Source organism: Lepidothrix coronata, unplaced genomic scaffold, assembly GCF_001604755.1.
Source record: "Lepidothrix coronata isolate B3197 unplaced genomic scaffold, Lepidothrix_coronata-1.0 Scaffold118, whole genome shotgun sequence".
NCBI lineage: Eukaryota > Metazoa > Chordata > Aves > Passeriformes > Pipridae > Lepidothrix > Lepidothrix coronata.
The window spans coordinates 1075975-1094978 of NW_016690298.1; the positions used below are offsets into that span (position 1 = coordinate 1075975).

General features: G+C 63.4%; 3 protein-coding genes across 7 annotated transcripts; all 3 read right to left on the reverse strand.

The window, feature by feature from the left end:
• Positions 1-500: 500 nt before the first annotated feature.
• CTDSP1 (CTD small phosphatase 1) lies at positions 501-5508 on the reverse strand. Its single transcript, XM_017825419.1, has 7 exons — positions 5299-5508; positions 4025-4167; positions 3777-3878; positions 3496-3552; positions 2912-3004; positions 2444-2629; positions 501-2359 (listed from the first exon to the last, which is right to left on the reverse strand). The coding sequence occupies exons 1-7, from the start codon at positions 5363-5365 to the stop codon at positions 2231-2233; spliced, it is 777 nt and encodes a 258-aa protein (XP_017680908.1). The 5' UTR covers positions 5366-5508; the 3' UTR covers positions 501-2230.
• Positions 5509-8810: 3302 nt separating this feature from the next.
• Positions 8811-15385, reverse strand: SLC11A1 (solute carrier family 11 member 1). Of its 3 annotated transcripts, XM_017825284.1 has the most exons (15): positions 15219-15385; positions 14525-14643; positions 13692-13814; positions 13250-13369; positions 12363-12469; positions 12201-12271; positions 12024-12091; positions 11735-11890; positions 11446-11604; positions 11184-11273; positions 10888-11007; positions 10251-10400; positions 10096-10169; positions 9494-9647; positions 8811-9415 (listed from the first exon to the last, which is right to left on the reverse strand). In XM_017825284.1, the coding sequence occupies exons 1-15, from the start codon at positions 15235-15237 to the stop codon at positions 9305-9307; spliced, it is 1641 nt and encodes a 546-aa protein (XP_017680773.1). In that variant the 5' UTR covers positions 15238-15385; the 3' UTR covers positions 8811-9304. The 3 variants fall into 3 exon arrangements, with proteins under 3 accessions (XP_017680773.1, XP_017680771.1, XP_017680772.1); XM_017825282.1 differs by lacking the exon at positions 9494-9647 and having other exon boundaries at positions 15219-15325; XM_017825283.1 differs by lacking the exons at positions 9494-9647; positions 10096-10169 and having other exon boundaries at positions 15219-15325.
• Positions 15386-16214: 829 nt separating this feature from the next.
• Positions 16215-18987, reverse strand: CATIP (ciliogenesis associated TTC17 interacting protein). 3 transcript variants are annotated; one of them, XM_017825289.1, is made up of 9 exons: positions 18725-18987; positions 18272-18484; positions 18090-18145; positions 17674-17760; positions 17345-17527; positions 17047-17171; positions 16879-16955; positions 16690-16778; positions 16215-16385 (listed from the first exon to the last, which is right to left on the reverse strand). In XM_017825289.1, the coding sequence occupies exons 1-9, from the start codon at positions 18786-18788 to the stop codon at positions 16233-16235; spliced, it is 1047 nt and encodes a 348-aa protein (XP_017680778.1). In that variant the 5' UTR covers positions 18789-18987; the 3' UTR covers positions 16215-16232. The 3 variants fall into 3 exon arrangements, with proteins under 3 accessions (XP_017680778.1, XP_017680776.1, XP_017680777.1); XM_017825287.1 differs by having other exon boundaries at positions 16222-16463; positions 18725-18986; XM_017825288.1 differs by having other exon boundaries at positions 16222-16463; positions 17345-17515; positions 18725-18985.
• Between the last annotated feature and the right edge of the window lie 17 nt (positions 18988-19004).

Here is a 19004-nt window from a genome sequence, read left to right on the forward strand (position 1 = left end):
CATGTTGGCAGCAGGCTGCCTGGGGAACGAAGGGGTGCGTGTGTGTGTGTCACAAGTCCCCCCACAAGGGCTCTCCAGTCAAATAAGGCCTGACATCCTATTTGGAGTAACATGAAGCCCCGAAGCTGAGGGGGGGGGAGGTGTACAGCTCCCATGGTAAATTTACCCTCTCCTTGTTAAGGGACAGGATACCCACCCCCGTGGCACCAGGGACCTTTTCCCAGGAGGAGGGGGAAGGAATTAGGATGGAGGTGCCAGGGCAGCCTGGGGGGGGGGCTGCCCTGGAGTGTGAGGGTGTCCCCCTTGGCACCAGGTAAGGAGTGAAATCTCAACCTGGCAACCCGAAGGTGCTCCCCCAGCACTGACCTGCAGCATCCCCCCTTCCCAGGGGGATTTAGGGTATCCCAGGGGCTCCCTGTGTGCCCCCACTTTGCACAGCCACTAGTGACGCGTGCGTGATAGGAGCTCATGCCCACACACGTACACACTCAGGACTCCCCTTTCCAAGATGGTTTGACAGCTTTAATCACATGAAGGCACTTGGATCTGGTATTCCAGCCCTCTCCAGACCCCCCATGCCGCCTCTGCACCCCCCGGCCCCCCAAGGGTGCCCAGCACAGGGGCTGTGCTCCTTGGATGCTGCAGCACCCACAGGTACTCGCTGGGCAATGGCTGCGCTGGTGCCGTTTGACTTGTCTAATGTAAAGTGCTGAGTTCAGCCCTCCTGGAGGGGCAGGATGAGGCCCAGGGCTGGCAGAGATCCAGCAGGTGTGCTGTACCACCCCCTACCCCACCCCTGGCCATGGGGCAAGGGTGCAGGCAGGGGTGTGGACAGGGCTGGGGGGACCCCCACTTACCCCCAGCACCGGGAGAAGGGCAGTGCCGGCAGGAGCCGGCTGAACAGCACCGGAAAGCTAAAACCTCTCACACCCACCCCCCCAAATACTGCCCCATTCCCTTCGCTGGCACAGCGGTAAAAAGGCACCCATGATTTTTTGGGAAACCATTGTTTTTCCCTCTAAAAAGATATGAGGCATTGTCCATATTGTGACGTTAAAAAAGGCCTCGTTGAGCTCAGCCCCCTGCTAAAACCCCTCCCTGAGAGCCCCCAGCCCCTCAAGGCTGGGGGACACCCTGGCACCAGTCCAACCCCACGGGGGTCAAGGGTAACCCCAGGCTATGGGAAAGGAGGGAGGCTGCAGTGCCCCCCACCCCTATCCCAGTTGGGGGACTGGGGCAAGGCTAGAAAGGGGAAGTAAGGCTGGTATGGCGTTCCATCCCTCCTAGGAGCAGCAGCCTTTGGCAAAGCTGCAGATGGATGAGGAGGAGGTGTGTGCCCCCCCATGCGGGAGGGGACCCCCTCGTTGGCGACCGGAGTGGCTCCCACTAACACAGTGTAACTGGAGATGGGGGGAGGCCCTCAGAACAAGGGAAGAAACTGAGATTGGAGAAGGGGAGTTAAGAGCCCCCCCCTCCAGGCACAGCCCTTGCAGGGCTAAGGGGGCCACAGAGACACAGTGTCTCAAGGCACATGGGGGGTATTTGTGCCCAGCGGCTCAGCCCTGAGGCCAGGCTGCTCCCCCAAAACACACCCCCTATGTGGGCGGGGCAGGAGAAGGCACGAAGGTGGGCAAGGACATGCCCCCCATGAGGTGATCAGCTGCACCCAGGGCAGAGTTAAGGGCATGGTGGCAGCCTTATGCACCAACAATAAGACTCCCCCATTTTTGGAGAGTGACAAGGTGTTGAACTGTCCTGTAACCCCTGCAGATAGGGGCCAAGGGCCACCAGGCTCTCAGCAGGCAGAGCCTGGATGGAGGGATCTAGTCCCCCCAAAGGCAGTGGAAAACAGCAGCTGCTGATCCCCCCACCCCACTCAGGGGGACACGGAGGGGAAAAGGACCTGAGAACCGTTTTGGGGAGGGGGGACAGAGGTTGGGAGAGGGCAGAGGCTGGACAGTGTGGGAGGATGGGACCCCCCCCAACAGGTCCTCAGCACAGCAAGGCAGCAGGTCACCCACAGCCCCCCTTTTCTGTGAGAAGGGGGACACTCAGCTCCCTGGCAGGGGCACCCACATCTCCCACCACCAGCAGGCAGGGAGGGCACCTGCACCCACTGGGGCTGGCAAGGATGATGGGGGGCACACCGGGACCCCCCTCTCCCCCAAAATAAGGCACCTGGCTCCCCCGCTGGTGCCCCTCGGCAGCAGCCGGCAGGGTGGAGGGGCCATTAGCTGTTAGTCCGCTGCTTCTTGAGCACTGCATACACATCCTCCACCTTGCTGAGCCTCTCGAAGAAGGGCAGCAGATCCAGCAGCTCCGTGTCTGCCATGTTATCGAACCAGGAAGCCACTGGCACCTGCAGGTGGCACAGCAGACTGAGAGAGGGTCCCTCGCTACCTCCCCTCCGTGCCACACCCAGCCTCACCCCGGGGGTACGTACAGCGTTATCGGGGTGGAAGATGTAGGATGCGGGCGAGTTGTCCACGATGATGATCCGGCGCAGGTCACGGCCCAGGCGGCTCAGGTCCTTCACGTAGTTGCCGCGATGGAAGACGCAGGATTCCCGGAAAAGTCGTGCCCGGAAAGCCCCCCATTTATCCAGCAGGTCAGCCACGGGGTCTGCATACTACAGGCACGGAAAAGGTGTCACTGGGCCACACCACGCCACACTGCCCACCCCACAGTGACAACAGCATCCAGTTCTCCAATGGTGTCAGGTCGCACCATGCCTCAGTTTCCCTGGCCACCGTCTCGGAGAGGCAGGCAGGGAGACTGCCCAATGCTGGTGCTGCCTGCGGGCATGCAGAGGACAAGGGGCCAGTAATGCCTTGCAGGCAAGGGGAGCTGTGCAACCCGAGGGGTGTGTGGGAAGGGGGAGGGATGGCAGGGGAGTGGCAGGCGCACCCACCTTGGCCAGGCTGGCAGTGAAGAGCACACACTCGAAGAGCTCACCCATGCGCTGCAGGAACTCGTCCACGTGTGGCCGCTTGAGCACGTACACCTGTGGGCATGGGGCAGAGGGCAGCGCCTCCGGCACCGGCCACCCGGCCCGTCCCAGCACCACCACCCACCCCAGGGGACACCCGTGAGCGGCTCCCTAACGAGGAAGGGGAGCAAGAGGGCTGCCTGCACCTCATGCCATGGGGGCTGCCCTGTGTGGGCTGGGGGATACCGTGGCCCCACAGGGGTGTCCAGGACGAAGTGTCTGGACAGCTCCAGAGCCAAGTAACCGAGAACAGGCTGACTGCCCAGACCACAGCCTATCCTGGATTACTTGAACCCGGGGCTGGCCACTGCAGGACGACATTGCACCAGCACCCCCTTCGCCTCCCTGCCCTGTGTGAAGAGCGGTATTTGCCTCTGCCCCCCAAGGTGCCAGCCCTGGCACCCTGACACCCCCATTATGCCTCAGTGCAGGGCACTGGGATGGCTCTTGGTCCCCGGGGAGGGGGAACGATGCCCCCTCCCACTAGGCACCCACCCCACCGTTACCTGGTGCATGATGCCATCGATTTCCACAGGAATGATGAAGTCGGCATTGTTCACTGGCTGGGGAAGGGCACAGCAGGGTCAGCGCTGGGCAGGCACCACCTGCCCAAATGCTGCCTGCCCTCTGCCCACCGTGAATCCCTACCAGCCCTACAACCCCCTCACAGGGACACTCCATTTAACCCAGCCAGGCTGTGCTGGGCATCACTTTGTGGTGAAGAGGGTGGTAGAACAGGCAGGGGGGTACAGGGCAGGAGGTGTGGGTGGGCCAGGGTGTCCCCCACCTTGAAGGAGCTGTGCACCAGTGTCTCATCCAGGTCGATGACCACACAGAGCTTGCTGGCGTCCTGCGGCTTGATCTCAGGCAGGAGGTGTTTGACAGCAGCCTGCACCAAGGGGTACAAGGGGGTCAGTGGGGGGGCAAGGGGGTGTCCACAGGGAAGTGACCACCCCCTCATCCTGGCTGCACAGAGGAGGCATAGGGGATGGGCAGCCCAGTGCCCCCAGTGCTAGGCTGGGGGTGCAGGATTACCTTAGGCAGGACCCCATTCTCCTCCACCAGCAGTGGGGCGCCAGTGGTGCTGGTGCAGGGCTCCCCGTCATCGCGGCACAAGCAGCAGAAAAGAGACTGGAGAATGCTGCGGCTCCGCGGCTTCTTGGCAGGTGTCTGGGTACCTGTGGGAGGGCAGGAGGGGTGTGAGGGGCACCCCAGGGGTGCTCCCAGCATGGGGCTGGGGGGCAGGTGAGATGGGTTTGGGTGTTGCCCCGAAGCCCCTGCATCCTTATCAGCCCCCGGCACCCATCCGGCTGCCCTTCCTGCCCCACCAAGCCACGGCACCCGGACGGCATCAGGGACACAAACGTTTGGCGACCACCACAATGTTTGGTGACCACCCACAGCCCCTCGCCCACTCCATGAGTGACCCCCGTGAGTCTGCCCTGCGTGGCTGGAGACCCTACACCCGCAGCTCGGGCTAAGCCCGGGGGTCCCCAAGGTCCCACAGACCCCTGGACAGGGGCCATGGGGCGGGGTCTCATCCAGGGGGCGGGGCTTATGACCCTTCTTTGCCCCACCCCCAGACAGCTCCCTGCTCTCATTGGCCGCCTCGAGCGGACCCGAGGCGAGGGGCCAATCCGGGCGCAGCGCCCGCCCCCAGGTGCCATTCCCGCGGTCCCTATTGGCGGATCGCGGGGAAACTGAGGCACAGGGGCCGCTTTGCCCGCCCCGGCCCACCGCGTCCTGCCGCAGCCCGGCCGGGACCCCACGGGGCGGGAGCTCCCCAGTGTGGACGAGGCCCGTTCTCATGTTCGCTCCTCCCGGCCCTGGAAGCTCCCCAGGCTGGCGGGCAGCGGGATGGGCAGCGCCCCCCGCCAGACCCGCTCCGCGGGGCCGAGGGGACGCGGGGGATGAGGCGCTGGGACGCAGCGGGGGTGCCCGGCACTCGGACCCCTTCCTGCCTCAGTTTCCCACGGGCGCTGCGCGCACCGCCCGCCCGGCCCCGGGGGAAACAGCGCACATACTCCGAGCAGCGCCCCGAGTCTTCCAGGGGCACCCCCGGGATTTGGGGAGGCCAGGGGGGCCGGAGCACGGCCCCTCGCCCCCAGGCGGGTGCAGACAGCCCCGCTGGCTCAGAGCCGCAGCCCCAGCGCATCTCCCCAGCTCTGGGCAGCGGGCTGCACGGGGGCGGGCTGAGGCGGCCCGCAGCTCATCACACCCTCCGGGAGCAGCCCCCGCAGGCCCCCAGCCCCACCCGGGGACTTCCCCCTTTCCCCTACTGTCGTGGGGGGAAATCCCCCCCGCGTTACCTTTCTCCTGCAGCGGGGCGCTCCCCTCCTCCCTGCTAACCTGGGCGATGATGGACTGGTGCTCCATGGGCGCCGGGGAGGAGGGGTGGGAGGGGGCGGCCCCCCCCGGCGCGGCCCCCGGGGGGGGGAGGCGGGGCGGGGGCCGGCGGCGGCGCGGGGCGGCGGGCGCGGGAGCGGCGCCGCGGAGGAAACTTTGTTACAACATGGAGTTTCCTCCGCCCGGGCTGGGGCTGCAAACATGGATCCCGGGCGCGGTTTCAAGGAACCCCTTAAAAGGGCAACGACGCGGGGGGGGCCCCTTCGTCGGTACCCGCCCCGCTGGGGAGGAGCGCAAGGGTCCAGCTGAGCCGCGACTGGAGCGGGTGGTGGGCTGTGGATAGGATCCCTCTCCTTGCGCCATGGTGGTCGCACGGGGGTCCCCGACACCCCGCCGGGTTCCTCCACGCTTCCCCGCCCCGACTCAGAATGGAGAGGAGGATCAGTTCTGCTTTCACCCCCATCCAGCTGGCAGCCCTGGGGAAAAGATCCCCCTGCAATTCGCCTCGGCAGATGAGTCTCCCCCGCTTCCGCCTTGCTGGGTGTCTCCTGGAGCAGAGACCCCTGGACTAGTGGCTCCAGGCTGGGGGGTCCCTGGCCACCTGTAATGTCGGCTTTTTAACCTAGCAAACAGGTTATAGAGTTTATTTCCCGGTTTTCGGTGACATCCCCCCGACAACATCCCCCATTGCCAGGGCAGGCCAGCGGTAGGAAGCAACAGGTGCTAGGGGGCTGCACCAAAAACCGCGGGTCTTTTCCTATTGTTTCTCTTTTCTCCTGTAATTCCCCAATTATTTGGGCAATTAATAAGTCTGTATTATTAATATATATACTTTACTCTGCAATTCTTTTGCTTTTGGAGAACGTGGGGCTGTTCCCAGGCGCTCTCCGAAAAGCACCTGCCTCCCAAGCCCCCCAAGTGCGGCATTCTCCCACCTCAGCCCCCTGCCCACGCAAGCCCTGTGGGGCCCTGCGGGGGCAGCACCGCACCGCTGTGCCCCCCACCCCCGCCCCAGGCAGCGTCCGGCCCTGGGGGGTTTCTAGCCTGTCGCGGTCACTTCCCTCGCCATCTCGATGGCTCCGTCAGCGCTGCCCTGGGGTTACAGCAGGCTGGAAATTTCCCATTTGAAGTCGTTCAAAATCTTTCCATCTCTCCCGCCTGAAGTTTGGGAACTCCAGGGGCTGAAAGACCTCTTTTCGGCTCGGGACAGATCAGGGGCACTGGCGAGGCAGCGATGCTGGCAGCTGCACACCCTGGGCCCCACTCTGCCCGGCTCAGCCCCGGGGCTGGGCCGACATGGCACAGTGAGAGCAGCCGCTGGGAAACGCGGTTGGGAGGGGACTCGTCCAGCGTGGGGCACAAGGGGACGCAACCCATGCCCACAGGTGACCCAACTGGAAAATGGGGTCTGGCACTGGGAGGTCTCCCACAGAGAACTGGGATGCTGTGGGGCGGGCGGGACTCTGCCAATGCAAAACCCGGTCCACACCTGCGGTCCCCACGCTCCCGGCTCCACGTGTCGCATCCCGACACCACGAGCCACGGGAAGCTGTGGCAGGGACTGGACTGCTGCTGGGAACCAGGACATCGCATCCTGCCACCTCCTCCACCAGCTCTGACAGCGGGCAGCGCTCATGCCTCAGTTTCAGTGCCCCTCCTGCGCTGGGCAGGGAGACAGCCATTTCCCATGCCAGGTGCCCAGCACTGCCCACCTGCTCGGCAGCAGGAAGCAGAAAAAAGAAGCTGTGCTGCTTTCTCTTTTTATTTTGGCCTGATCCGTGTGTTCCTTTATCCCAGGTGGAGCTACACACGATGCCTGCCTCATCCCCAGTGCCTGGCTGGGCTGGGCTGCTGGGGAATGCTGCTCGCAGGGGGGACAGCTGCAGAGGCCACACGCTGTCGTCTACAGGACCCCCGTCCCTTTGGCCACAAGCTCCTCTTTCTTCTCTGATGAACCCTGACGAACCTTGCGTGTCGTCCAATTAGTGCAATTAGGAAAGTCTCTTGACCAATGCCTGCAGCGGCAGCTGGAGCATCGTTTCTAGGTCCTCTGCCTGGTCAGGGGTAGATTGGACAGCTGGGGAGCTCAAGGACATAATGTCCCCATCCGGGGGCTGTGGGACAGACTGGGAACAGGGGCCTCATCTGCACGCTCAGCCCAGGTCAGGAGCAGGCAGAGCCCAGTTGGATTGTTTGGGCTGCAGCCACGGAGCAGAAAAGCCCCAGGCTCCCACCAACCTGGCACTGAAGGACCCCTCTGTGCCACCTCACTGCCCCCAGTCTGGGGTCCCAGATGCTGTCCCCTGTTCTCCCAGCTATCCACGGCTATGGGAGCTCTGCCCCACGGCCAGAGGGCCACAGAGGGGTTCTGGGGTGGGACACCCCCTGCTGAGAGCTGGGTGAAAGCAAGTGCCTCTGGGCAGAGGGATACCTGGGGCTGAGGGTCCCACCTGGAGAAGAACAAACCCCAGAGGCACAGCCCTGCGAACCCCCCTGCTCCTCAAACGAGCCGCGGGGCTGGCCCCTGCACCCGCAGACCCCAGCCATCCTCAGCCTTATGCCCGCTAAGGGCCACCCCGATACCCCCCTGCTTTTGATGGTCTCTCTAGGTCTCCATCTCTGGGCGTATAAACCCCGGGCAAGGGGTGTCTCCTGCAATCACCATGGCTGGGGCAATGGTCCCCACTCCTCCTCCAGTGACTGGATCGGCTGCACCCTTTGAGGCGGGGGCTCCCCCCCGCCTTTCGGTGGGCCCCACAGCCTTGGCCCCTCCTTCAAGAAACCAGAGGCCGGGCCAACGCGGAGGCCGGGGGGGAGGCACCGCCCCACCTCTGCTGCCATCGCCCTTTTAAGGAAGGGGAAATTCTTCACATAAACAAGCGCGGCCCCCGGGAGCGGAGGTTGGGGGGTGGAAGGGGGGGGGGTGTCCCTTCCCGGAGTGGGGGACATTGTGTGTGTGTGTGTGCGTGGGGCGGGGGATGTTCGGTTCCCCCAAACCCCCTCTCCACCTCCCGGCCGGCCTGGATCGAGAAGCGGGATTTTGGGGTGTGGGGGGGTGCTGGGGAGAAGGGGGAGCCTTGAAACAGCCAGGGAGCGTCTCACAAGTGCGGACCGCGGCGGGGGGCGAAGCGCGGCGGGACCCCCCCACCCGCGGTAGGGACCGGGGCAGGGGGCGACGGCCGCTCCCGGGGAGGGCCCGAGCGGCCCCGCATCCGTATCCGGCGGTACCGGCAGGCGGGAAACGGGGCATCCGGGGCGGGGAGGGCACGGTGGGACCCCCCCACCGCCCCGCTCCCCCCGGGGGAATGCAAAGGGCTGGCGCTGAGTCTCCCTCCGCCCCCACGGCCACGCGTGGGCGACCTCGCCCGGGGCAGAGGGGCCGTCCCCGGGATACGGAGAAGCCGAAAGGGTCCCCAGCCCGCCTCAGGGCCGCGCAGCAACAGCGAGGCCGAGGCCGGGCTACAAACACGTCATTTATCAGCCGCCCTCCTGTCCCCGAGTTTCGGAGCCCCCCGTGGGGCTGGAGCCGGTCCCTGGGCTCGCCCCGCCGGTGGTGGGGATGGTTATCTGTCCCAGGCGGTGATTAGCGGTCCCCAGCGGTGATTAGCGGTCTCCGGCGGTAATTAGCGGTCCCGGGGGCCGGCGGTTCCCGGCAGTAATGAGCAAGGGAGGTCTCCGACGCGGCTCATTCAGCGAAGCGTCTGTGCCAAGGGATGGGGGCACCTCTCGCTGCTATTCCCCCCGCCCCCGCTCGCATCCAGCCTGGACCAGCACCCCTGAACTGGGGGGAGAGGGGGCTGGGCTCTAAAAACTTGAGGGGAGGTCTGTCCAAGTGTTAACCCCTTTCTTGCTGGGTGCATCGCTGGCCAGAACATCATCCCTGGCCTTGGAGTGTCAGCAAATCAGTGTCCGATGTGAGGAGGCCGTGCTGGGCAGGTACAGGGAGACAGTGAGCATGGAAGGGCTCTGTCACCGGGTCCCTGTCAGGGCTGACGAGTCGAGGGTGACACCAAAATTGAAGTGGCTGTGGTGGCCCCGGGCCAGGAACCGGGCTCCGTGTGCGATGCTACATGTCCAGATCTGCAGGGGCAAAGAGGACAGGTTAATGGGCACCTACCAGGGATGCTCTCCCTGCCCATCCCGCGGTGCCAGCCCTACCAGGTAGGCGATGAAAGCTACATAGGCAGCCAGCAGCAGGCCCAGGGGGATGTGGTACTCCAGGCCCTGCAGCGTCGGCAGAAAGTCCACCACAAAGTAGATGTTGATGGCACAGACCAGTCCCGTGATGAGGGTCATCAGCACCTTCCCTGGGCTGAGGGCAGGGCAGTGGGCATCAGCGCCAGGGCAGGGCCCCCACCCCGTGTGCCGCTGTGCACAGATGGCTGGGGAAACTGGGTTTGTAGGTGAGCAAGACCCCAACTGGGACATCTCTGCACCCCACAGCTATATTTCACTCCCACCCCAGGGCTTTTGGTGTGGGCTTCATCCATCCTCCAACTCCAGGGCTGGGAGTGCCAGGAGGATGCTGAGGACCCAGGCGTGCCCAAGAGCCATTGGGAGAAGGATGGAGAGGGTGATGACAGGGTCTGTTCCACTTTGTCTGCCCTGGGCAGGTGGAAATGAACATACCCCTCCAACGTCCATACACTAATTGCCCCTGTGGCATGGTTGAGGGGGCCAGGATGGGCCAAAGGGACAGACCTGCAGCTGGAGTGCCCCACTCTGCCCCCCTCTGTGCCTCCCCTTGCCCTGGCACTCACAGGCTGTTGGTGAAGTCCTGCATGAGTGGGTGCAGGCTGGTGAAGGTGAGGACAGGCAGGACAGCGAAGGGCAGCTGGAAGGAGAGGCAGATGAGGGGCGCATGGCCACCAGGCTGGGGTGTTTGGGAGCAGGTGATGCCTTCCCTCCCCCTTACCAGGATGCTCTGCAGGACGTTGAGCAGGTCATTCATGCCTGTGAGGTGGCTGACATCCTTGAAAGTGGCCACAAAAACGGTGGGCAGGATGGCAAAGGAGCGGGTGAAGAGCACGCGGGCGAAGCGAGACCAGCGGAGCTGCAGGAAGCCCTGGGACACGGCAAAACTTGCACCCTCGCCATGCCTGAGGCACCGTGTCAGGGTGATCCCCAGACACTGGCTGGGAGGAACATGGGGGGCATTGCCCCCTTCTCTGTGCTGATTGGCCCCTTGCAGGGCTGCCGGGCCCCACTAGGTGTCAGCTCCAGCTCATTAACAGAGGATCTAATTAGGGAAGCACTTCGTGGGGCACCACAGAGTGTCACAGGGGGCGGGGGTGGCAATGCAGTGAAGTGGGTGGGCACTGTTCCCATCCCTCCTCCTAGGGACGAGGGACACTGGTGCTAGCAAGCTGCCACCCACCAGGTGGGAAATGCTCCATGCCCGGCTCCCTGCAGGAATGGGGGGCAATTAACACTTCTCAATACTCTTTGGGGGAATGTGCTGCCCATAGAACCTCCCACCCAGGGGCCACCTGTGATTCCCGTGCTCCCAGCTGCTCCGTGTGGGAGCAAGGGCCAAGATCCCTGTCTCTCACCTCCATGACGAACTGCCCAGCATAAGTCCCAGTCATCGTGGAACTCTGTCCTGCTGCCAGGATCCCAATGGCCCAGATGTACAATGCCGCTGCCCCGAAATAGCAGCCCAGGATGACACCCTATGTGAGGACGCTCCAGTGGGCACCCCAAAGTGTCCCCCACTCCAGGCATCCCCATCAGCTCCCAGCTTTTCAGGGGGATTGCAATAGCCCCCATCCCCAGGAGTCGGTGGGGGGAGTAATGTGTCCCCCGAATGGGAATGGATGCTCACTGGGTACAGCCTGGTGCCACTCACCCCCTGGTAGATATCCACAGAGACTGTCTCGTTGTTGGCAGGGAAAATGTCGGCATAGTGGCTGATGCTGCTGTTGATGCACTTGTTGTGCTGCAAGGCACGGCAGGCACAAGCGTGACAGCCACCCAGTGGCCCCACAGACACGGGGGGACCCCCACACCCGTGTCTCAGAGAATATCCATTCTCTAAGGGATGATTGCCCTGCCCATCTCCACAGCTGGGCACAGCTGTCACCTCCCTGTGGGCACAAGGTGACACTCACCACGTCCTCGTTTCGCTGGCGGTAGAAAGCCTCGCCAAAGACAGCCATGACAAAGAGGTTGATGAGGAAGGAGACGAAGAGGGCCAGACAGGACTCAGTCAGGAAATACATGTTGGCCTCCTGCACTGCCTGCTTCTTGGATCGGTCGATTGCCCGTGTCTGGGCATGGTAGTGACATGAGTGTCACAGGGTCAGTGGAGCGGCCCTGTTGTGCAGCCAAGACCAGCTGGTCCCCACCAAGTGTCCCCCCACCGGGGGGGCAGTGCCCATGGCAGTATCTTGGTCTCACCTTGACCAAGGAGGAGTGGAGGAAGATGTTATGGGGCATAATGATGGCGCCAACAATGCCCACGGCCTGCAGCAGCTCCTCTCGCCCACAGCCCAGGCAGTAGGGCAGGAAAATGCCCTTCAACACTTTCACCTGCACTGGCCTCACCACCACGTACTGGGGGTCAGTGGGAAGGGTCACTGTGAGCTGCCACCCTCCTGCTGCAGGCAGGTACCAGTGGGAACACCCCACATGGGGGTCCCTTGCCAGTACCCTGCAGGAAAAGGGTTGTGCCCAGCTCCCCCTTCACCTCGTAGCCGAAGGTCAGGGCCATGATGGTGATGAGGAGGCCAAAGAAAGCCTCCAGTTTGCGGAGCCCTAGAGGGGTCAAGAGATGGGGTGGGATGGAGCAGGGGACACTGGTGTCACATTGGCACCAGGGCTGCCTGGGTGAGTGTAACCCCATCCCCCCCACCCTGGCACTCACCGTACTTATCGAGGAAGAGGAAGAAGAGGGTGTCTACAACGGTGATGAGGACCCCACCCCAGAGAGGAATGCTGCAGGATGGCAAGGGGGGGGATTAGATACATGCCCCTCTGTGGAGTGGGGCCGTGGAGGAGGCTAGGGGATCCCCATGGGGAGGCTCACCGGCCAGCTGAGAGCAGGCTGAAAGCAATGGCTGTCCCGATCACCTCCTGCATGTCAGAGCCAATGATGGCGATCTCCATCATGAGCCAGAGCAGCACACGGGGCACCTGGAAGGGCCAGGGCACCATGAGGTGTCTGAGCCCACAGTGTGGCTTGGCCCTGGGTGAGCTGGCACAGCATCCTGGGTGGAAATCCCTGTCCCCAGGCTGTGGCAGGCCACCCAGAACAACATGGGAACCCCAGGAGATGCCTCTTAGTTTCTCACACGACAATCTCAGGGTGAAAGATGAATGCTAAATCTCAGCCTGCACCCCCATCCCCATCCCTGCCCCAGTGGGAGTTGAGGATAGGACCCAGCTGTCTGGAGATGATGCTTCAAGGGGGGGGGCGCAGGGCAGAGGGATGCATCCTCCTTTTGGGGGCCTGTCATTCAGCCAACATCTCCTCGTTCGTTCCACCCACCAGCAGGATCCTGACGCCTAAAAGGGACCCTGAGCTCCTCCCCTCCTTCGCCATGTGATCCCTCCCCTCGAGCCCCCACAGTTTCCTGCCCCAACTCGCCCAGGCTCGAACCGCGTCTCGGTAGCGAGTCGCTGCCCTGACGCTTGGGCTCACCCCCCGCGGGGGACGCTCTCATATGTCCCCAGGTCGGACCAGGACACCGAGGTAGCTCCCCCCCTCCCCGGGCTCCTGTACTGCAGGGGTGTGGGCACCAAATGGGGGGCACCGGGGCTTGGGGGGCTTTGGGGAGCCCCTGGGAGAGGCAGGGCTCTCGCAGCATCTTCCTGCTCCTCTCCAGCCTCCCAAGTCCCTGCTAGGACTGTCACCATCCCAAGCGCAAGGTCCCCTCAGACTGTGATCCCAGGGGGCTCCCCGTGGCTGCTCACCTTGGGGTAATAGAGGTAGCAAATCTCGCCCAGGTCCTTCCCAGTCACCACGCCCAGCCGGATGGCCAGGCGCTGGCACAGCAGCCCCAGGACAGTGGCCCACAGCAGCACCCACAGCAGCTGGGAGGGTAGGAAGGAGGGAGGGAGGCAACAGGGACTGGGTACTGGCCAGGATTTGGCCGCCCGACGGTCCGGTCCGTAGCTCAACCAGCCCAGGGAATGCAGGGAAGAGAGGGGGTGGAGGTGATCTCCCAGCCCAGTCAGAGGGGTGTTCCTCTGACACCCCTGGGTGCCCTCCCATAGTGCCAAGGGCCCCCCATGTGCTTCCCACTCCCGGGCTGGGGAAGCCAGCAGCCATGGTACTGGACGGCCGTTGGCACGGGAGAGGTTACGAAACCCCTGCCTACTTCCTGATCCCAAAGTCAGGGGGCCCAGGGCTCACCTTGAACCCTGCCACTGCTCCACACTGCAGGTCCGACTCCACGTTGCCCGGGTCCAGGTAGGCGATGCTCATGAGGAAGCCGGGACCAGTGAAAGCCCAGAGTTTCTTAAAGCTGAACCCCGACTGGGACAAGGCAGCAAGTCAGAGCCAGGAGCTCCTCTTCAAGCCCAGTGTCTCCCAGTTGCACATCCAGTCCCCTTTAACCCAGTGCTGCCCACACGCATGCATTTGGCACATGGAGAACATTTCTCCGACAGTTTGGAGTGGGGGGAAGTGCTGCCTCCGGTCTCTCTCTGTTAGCAGTAGTGCTGTAAGGGCAGTGAGCCCCTCCATCCCACCCGGGGACAGGTTGGACAGTGATTTGCAGGGGGGTTGCAGGGTTGTCAGACACCGTTAATTGCATCCCGTGGGATCCCACTGCAAAGCTCTGCTTTCACTACCCCTCCTGATAGGGGAACCCTATTCCTTCCCCCTTCTCTGTTCCACCACCCCAGGACGGGGATGGGAGGATTGGTGGGGTGCAGTCAGCCTGGGGAGCCCCACTGGGCTCACCCACCGGTGGCCCACGAGGTGTGTGAGCAGGGGTGATTCCTATGGCTGGATAGCTCCTCACCCCATGCCTCAGTTTCTCCATCTGGAAAAACAGGTCTGGAAACACTCAGACTTGCCTGAGCCAGGTCTGGGGATGCTGAGGGCATGTTCCCAGGGCATGTCCAAGATACATCTCCCCTGCTGTGGTGGCCCTTTGCCTTCCCACCTCCAGCTCCCTGCAGCACTGGACCCTGCCCCACCTTCCCACCCTCAGACAGAGGTGCCAGCCTGGCAGCGCCTACCCCGCTGCCCTTGGGGATGCTGATGAGCTCATCCAGGTAGGTCTGGTCCTGAGTGCCAGGGTGCTTCCCGCCAGTGCTGTGACTCTGCGCTTGGCCATGGTTCAGGGACCCAGTGAGGCCTGGTAGGGCAAGGAAAAGGAGGAGGGGAGGTGGCAGCCTGCCAGGGGGACAAGGACACTGGTGGACTGGCAGCTCTGGCACTAGCTTTCTCCAGTCCCACCTGACCCCACTTGGTGAGTCCTGTGAGGTACAAACACCATTTTTCCAAGGGGGCCATGATGGTGGCTATATGAGATCTGTCAGTGGCTACCCAAAGGGGTCAGATGCCACCTCTAGCTCAGATGTCCCTAAAATGCTTGCTCCCAGCCCAGTCTTCACCAGTCCAAGAACCAAGTGTGTTTCTGGGCAGGAGGGAATCCTGCTCAGGGTCCTGCTGCTGGGTGGGCATGGAGTGGGGACAAGAGGCTTGTACTGGTCCTAACTCCCCCTCCCCAGCCCACCCACATCCTGGGAATGTGGTTGAATCACAGGTGGACTTCGGGGAACAGAGGATGAGGCAGAGGGGGAATCCAGGACAGGCGTGGGGGGACAGTGCCCACTGGGGGATAGAATGGAATCAGGGGTACCAGGGCGGAGGGAAGGGGGTCTAGGGAGGAAAGGACGCACAAGGGGACCCAAGTGTTGTGAGGCTCACCTGGTTCCAGCGATGCCATAGCTGGGGCTGATCCAGACGTGCTGCTGGAGCGCTCTGATCCTAACACTGGGTGTAATGCCTGCTGCCCAGCTTTTAAAGGACCCTCCCCACTGCCCCCCCGAGGAGGAGAGGAGGAGGATATGAGAAGGAAGTGTTCCTTCCCTACCCGCTGACCTGGGTAGGGAAAGGGCCCCTGGCTGTTGGGGGCTGGGTGCTATGAATGTGCACACTCTCGGTTCCCACCCTGTGCCAGGAGGCCCCTTTGCTCCTCTTTGCCACGCACACACACGTGCACGCACGAGGCACCCACACCAGGAGCGTGGGAGCATTGTCTGTGTGTCACCCTCCATCACATGCCAGGGCTCCTGCTCCTTGGGCAGTCGGGGGGACAGGGGACAGTTTCTCACAGAGTGGGAAGGCAAGGCTGGCCACAGGGGAGTAGGGGAAATGCCATAGGAGTGGAAATGAGGAGGAAGCAGGCATGTGTTGCACAAGCAGATCAAAATGCACCCTCAGCTGCTGGGGGAAGCGCTCAGCTCTGCGGTACAGGGTGCTTTTGTCACCCTTGGGTGTGGGGACCTTCACTCCAAAGATGGGGTGCCAGTGTTGCTGCACTGTCAAGCCGTGACAACAAAAGTGGGGACCTTATCCCCAGGACCCTCGTGGCTGTGGAGGTGGAAGGGGGAGCACCTCAGATGCTCCTGTGGGTGCCTGGTTAGTTCCAGCTGTCTCTCTGGGGTACCCATCTGCCATCCAGGCTGTGCCCCACAGAGAGGTGGGCAAGGTGTACACATGAGGTAGTGGCGGGCATAGGGATGTGAGTCTGGCTCTGCTTGAGGATATGCCCCAGGCACCCCCTACCCTAAGCCCTAAGGGCTAGAACAGCTGAGAGGGGGACAGGGTCCCACCCAGATGGCATGGTGGGGCTTTAGCACACAACTTGGCACCACCTGCCCTCCCTGAGCCTCAGTGTCCCCAAAGCAAACAAGACTGGGACAGGCAGTATTGGCAGCTTTATTCCCCATTAGCTGGACGGTGGTCAGGTGGGGAGCTGGGGAGAGGGCTGGCAGACCCAGAGGAGGCAAAGGGGGTATCCATGGGCCGCCGGTGGGTGAAGAATTCTGCAGCGAAGGAGATGGGGTCATGGGGCTGCTGGAGCAGCAAGGCCTGAAGGAAGTCAGACAGCAGCGCCCGGACCTCAGGGTGCTGCTGGAGGTAGGCAGCATGGGATAGTTGCAGCTCCTCCTGCAGCAGGGTGGGTGTGGTGGGCATGGACATGCATATCTCCCTGGGCACTGTGCCAGGGTGAGGGGAACAGGGTGCCTGGGTCCTTTCCCACACATAAGAAGGTGTGAGGGAGGATGCTGGCCAGTCTGCCCCCCATAGTGTGTCCCTTGGGCACATCCAGGGCGACCCTGCTGGGGACTGGCACAGTCCCGTGTTGCCTTGCTCCCATGTCCACCCATCTCACCTTCCTGTCCAGGAACCAGGAGCAGAGCTGGATGTCCTCCTCCCAGTTCAGGGGCTCTTTGGGGAAGGGGAGCTGGGGCTCAAACCCACCTGGCAGCAGAAAGGCAGGGCAGGGTGTTCCCCACTCAGCTGCTGGACAGTGGGCAGGGGCTGCCCGTGCTGAAGGGCACGAGCCTCCCTGCCCCAGTACCTGACTTGCTGAGGATGGACTCATCCTGCAGAAGCATCAGCGTTGGGGAGCCAACCTGCATCATCTGAACCAAACGCCTGCAGAGGGGAGAGCCCATGAACTCCCCATGCTGGGTCCCTGCCAGACTGGCAGGGCTGGGGGTGCCCCCAGTCAGACCCTCACCCTTACCCATTGGGGAGGAAGCTGCTCTGCCAGACAGTGGAGACGCCTGTGCTGGTGTGCATGGTTCGCTCCATCACAAACACCTCCGTCTCTGCAGAGCCCACTGCCTGACGCTGGATGCCCAGGGCAGACTGGGCGGGGCACAGCCAGGGGTCACCCTTGTCTTAGAGTCCCCTTTGCCTTCAGGTGCCCTTCCCATGCCGTCAACCACACTCTGCCCACTCCCACCTCCCACATCCCACCCTGGCACTCTCAACCTGAGCCAGACCCCCCCAACCCCACAGGCCCCCTGGCTGCGGCTCACGTAGCTGGAGGTGCAGAGGTGGCCCTCGGTGTCGATGGCTGGGAAGATGAGGCCGGGGGGCACTGTGTGCCGGCGTGCCAGCACCCGCAGCAGCAGGAGGCTGGCACCCTCCAGCAGCAGCCCCCGCAGCTCGGCCTGGCAGTAGGAGAAGCTCTGGCACTGTGGCTCTGCCTGTGGAGAGACCTGGCCACCTCATGGGAAAGCCACAGCCCCATCGACCCCAGGGACAGCAACCCCCAGAGCCTGGGGCACCCCTGGTGAGACAGGGTCACCCCTGATGTGACCCATCTGGGGGGCAGACGGGAGAGATCTCCCGCCTTCGACCTCACCTCTCCCTCCTGGACGGTCTTCGTGACAGTCATCCCATGCTGGTGGCTCACCATGTGGGTACTCTTCTCTGTGGGGTGTGGTCTGAGCTGTGGGAGGGGCGGAAGGCACAGGATGGAGGATAGAGCCAGGGCACCGCTTTTTCTGAGGTGGCACACCCCAGCACTGCTTTTAATCAGGGTACCCCATAAGAAGCATTGTGGGAAACTCCCTGCCCCAACTTCCACACAGAGTAGGGAATGGGGACCAGGCTGGTGGGACAGAGCTGGAGTCTGAGCCTGGGAGGGGACACCAGACTGCCCAGAGTGGCCTTGCATGGGGCATATCCTCCCAGAGGGCACCACTGCAGGGCACACCCCAGGACAGGGGACAGGACATGGGGAAGGGGACATGCCACCGCCACCACCACATCAGTCACCTCCAAGCACTCCTGCTCCTCCTGCTCCAGGGTCTCCAGCTGTGGGGTCACAAAGGCTGGCAGAGCAAAGCCATGCTCAGCCAATCTTGCTGGCACTGTCCCATTCCCAGCCCTGGGGGCCGGTGAGACAGGGGTGCCCCAGCCCTGAGGTGGGGGGGACACCCAAAAGCACCCCGGCTCACCTTTGAGGGTGCTGGATCTAGGCACGCCATCCTGCCAGCCTCGGAACCTGGCTTGCACCAGGATGCAGTTCCGCACTGGCTCACCTTCCCGTCTGTAGGGTGCCCACTGGGCTGCCATCCACCACTGGCCCTCTGCCTTGTCCCTTGGCGGGTCCCCTGTGCCCACCACTGCCAGCGTCTCGGCGAACAGGCAGTGCTCCAGCTCCTTCAGCCCTGCACGGAGGGATGGTCACCCCTTCCCGGAGCGACCATCACCCCTGCCCAGGGCCTCTCCCTGCCTCATTTCCCCACCCCGCCTCCGCAGGATGGGCCGAGCTCCTCCCCATTTATCCTGCTGAAGTCGCCAATATCCATCCCTCTCCTGCCGGACCCGGTGCCCCCCATCCCCCGCACCGACGACCCCCCAGGGCACGACGTGCGGGGGACAAAGGCGAGGCTGGAGGGGGCACCCACCGATGAGGCTCAGGAACTCGGCAGCCGTGTCCGTGAGGGCCGGGATCTCCTGCCCGCTCTCCATGCCTCGCCTGGGAGCTCCTGCTGCCGGACCCTCAGGTGAGGCGGCGGCGTGGCTCCCCCGAACTGCGGTGCCTTTCCAGGCGTGACCCCGGGGGGAGCAGTGCAGCCCCCGGCCCGTGTCACCCCCGGTCCGACACCCCCGACCCGCCGGACCGGCCCCGGGCCCCCCGACGCCTCACCGTCTCCAAGGCAACGGCTTGGCCCCACCTCTTAAAGG

Bases quoted from the DNA above. Each gene is read 5' to 3' on its own strand.
- CTDSP1 (XM_017825419.1), bottom strand. From the start codon at position 5,365: ATGGAGCACCAGTCCATCATCGCCCAGGTTAGCAGGGAGGAGGGGAGC. The intron at 4,168-5,298 runs GTAACGCGGGGG...GCCCTCCCACAG, and splicing joins CGCCCCGCTGCAGGAGAAAG to GTACCCAGACACCTGCCAAG. The intron at 3,005-3,495 runs GTAACGGTGGGG...CCATGCCCACAG, and splicing joins TCGATGGCATCATGCACCAG to GTGTACGTGCTCAAGCGGCC.
- SLC11A1 (XM_017825284.1), bottom strand. The intron at 13,370-13,691 runs GTGAGCCCTGGG...CTACCCTCCCAG, and splicing joins GAGCAGTGGCAGGGTTCAAG to CTGCTGTGGGTGCTGCTGTG. The intron at 12,092-12,200 runs GTGAGTGCCAGG...TGACCCCTCTAG, and splicing joins CCTCTTCCTCGATAAGTACG to GGCTCCGCAAACTGGAGGCT.
- CATIP (XM_017825287.1), bottom strand. From the start codon at position 18,788: ATGGAGAGCGGGCAGGAGATCCCGGCCCTCACGGACACGGCTGCCGAG. The intron at 17,761-18,089 runs GTGACTGATGTG...CCCCTCCCACAG, and splicing joins AGGAGCAGGAGTGCTTGGAG to CTCAGACCACACCCCACAGA. The intron at 17,172-17,344 runs GTGAGCCGCAGC...TGCCCCGCCCAG, and splicing joins ACCTCTGCACCTCCAGCTAC to TCTGCCCTGGGCATCCAGCG.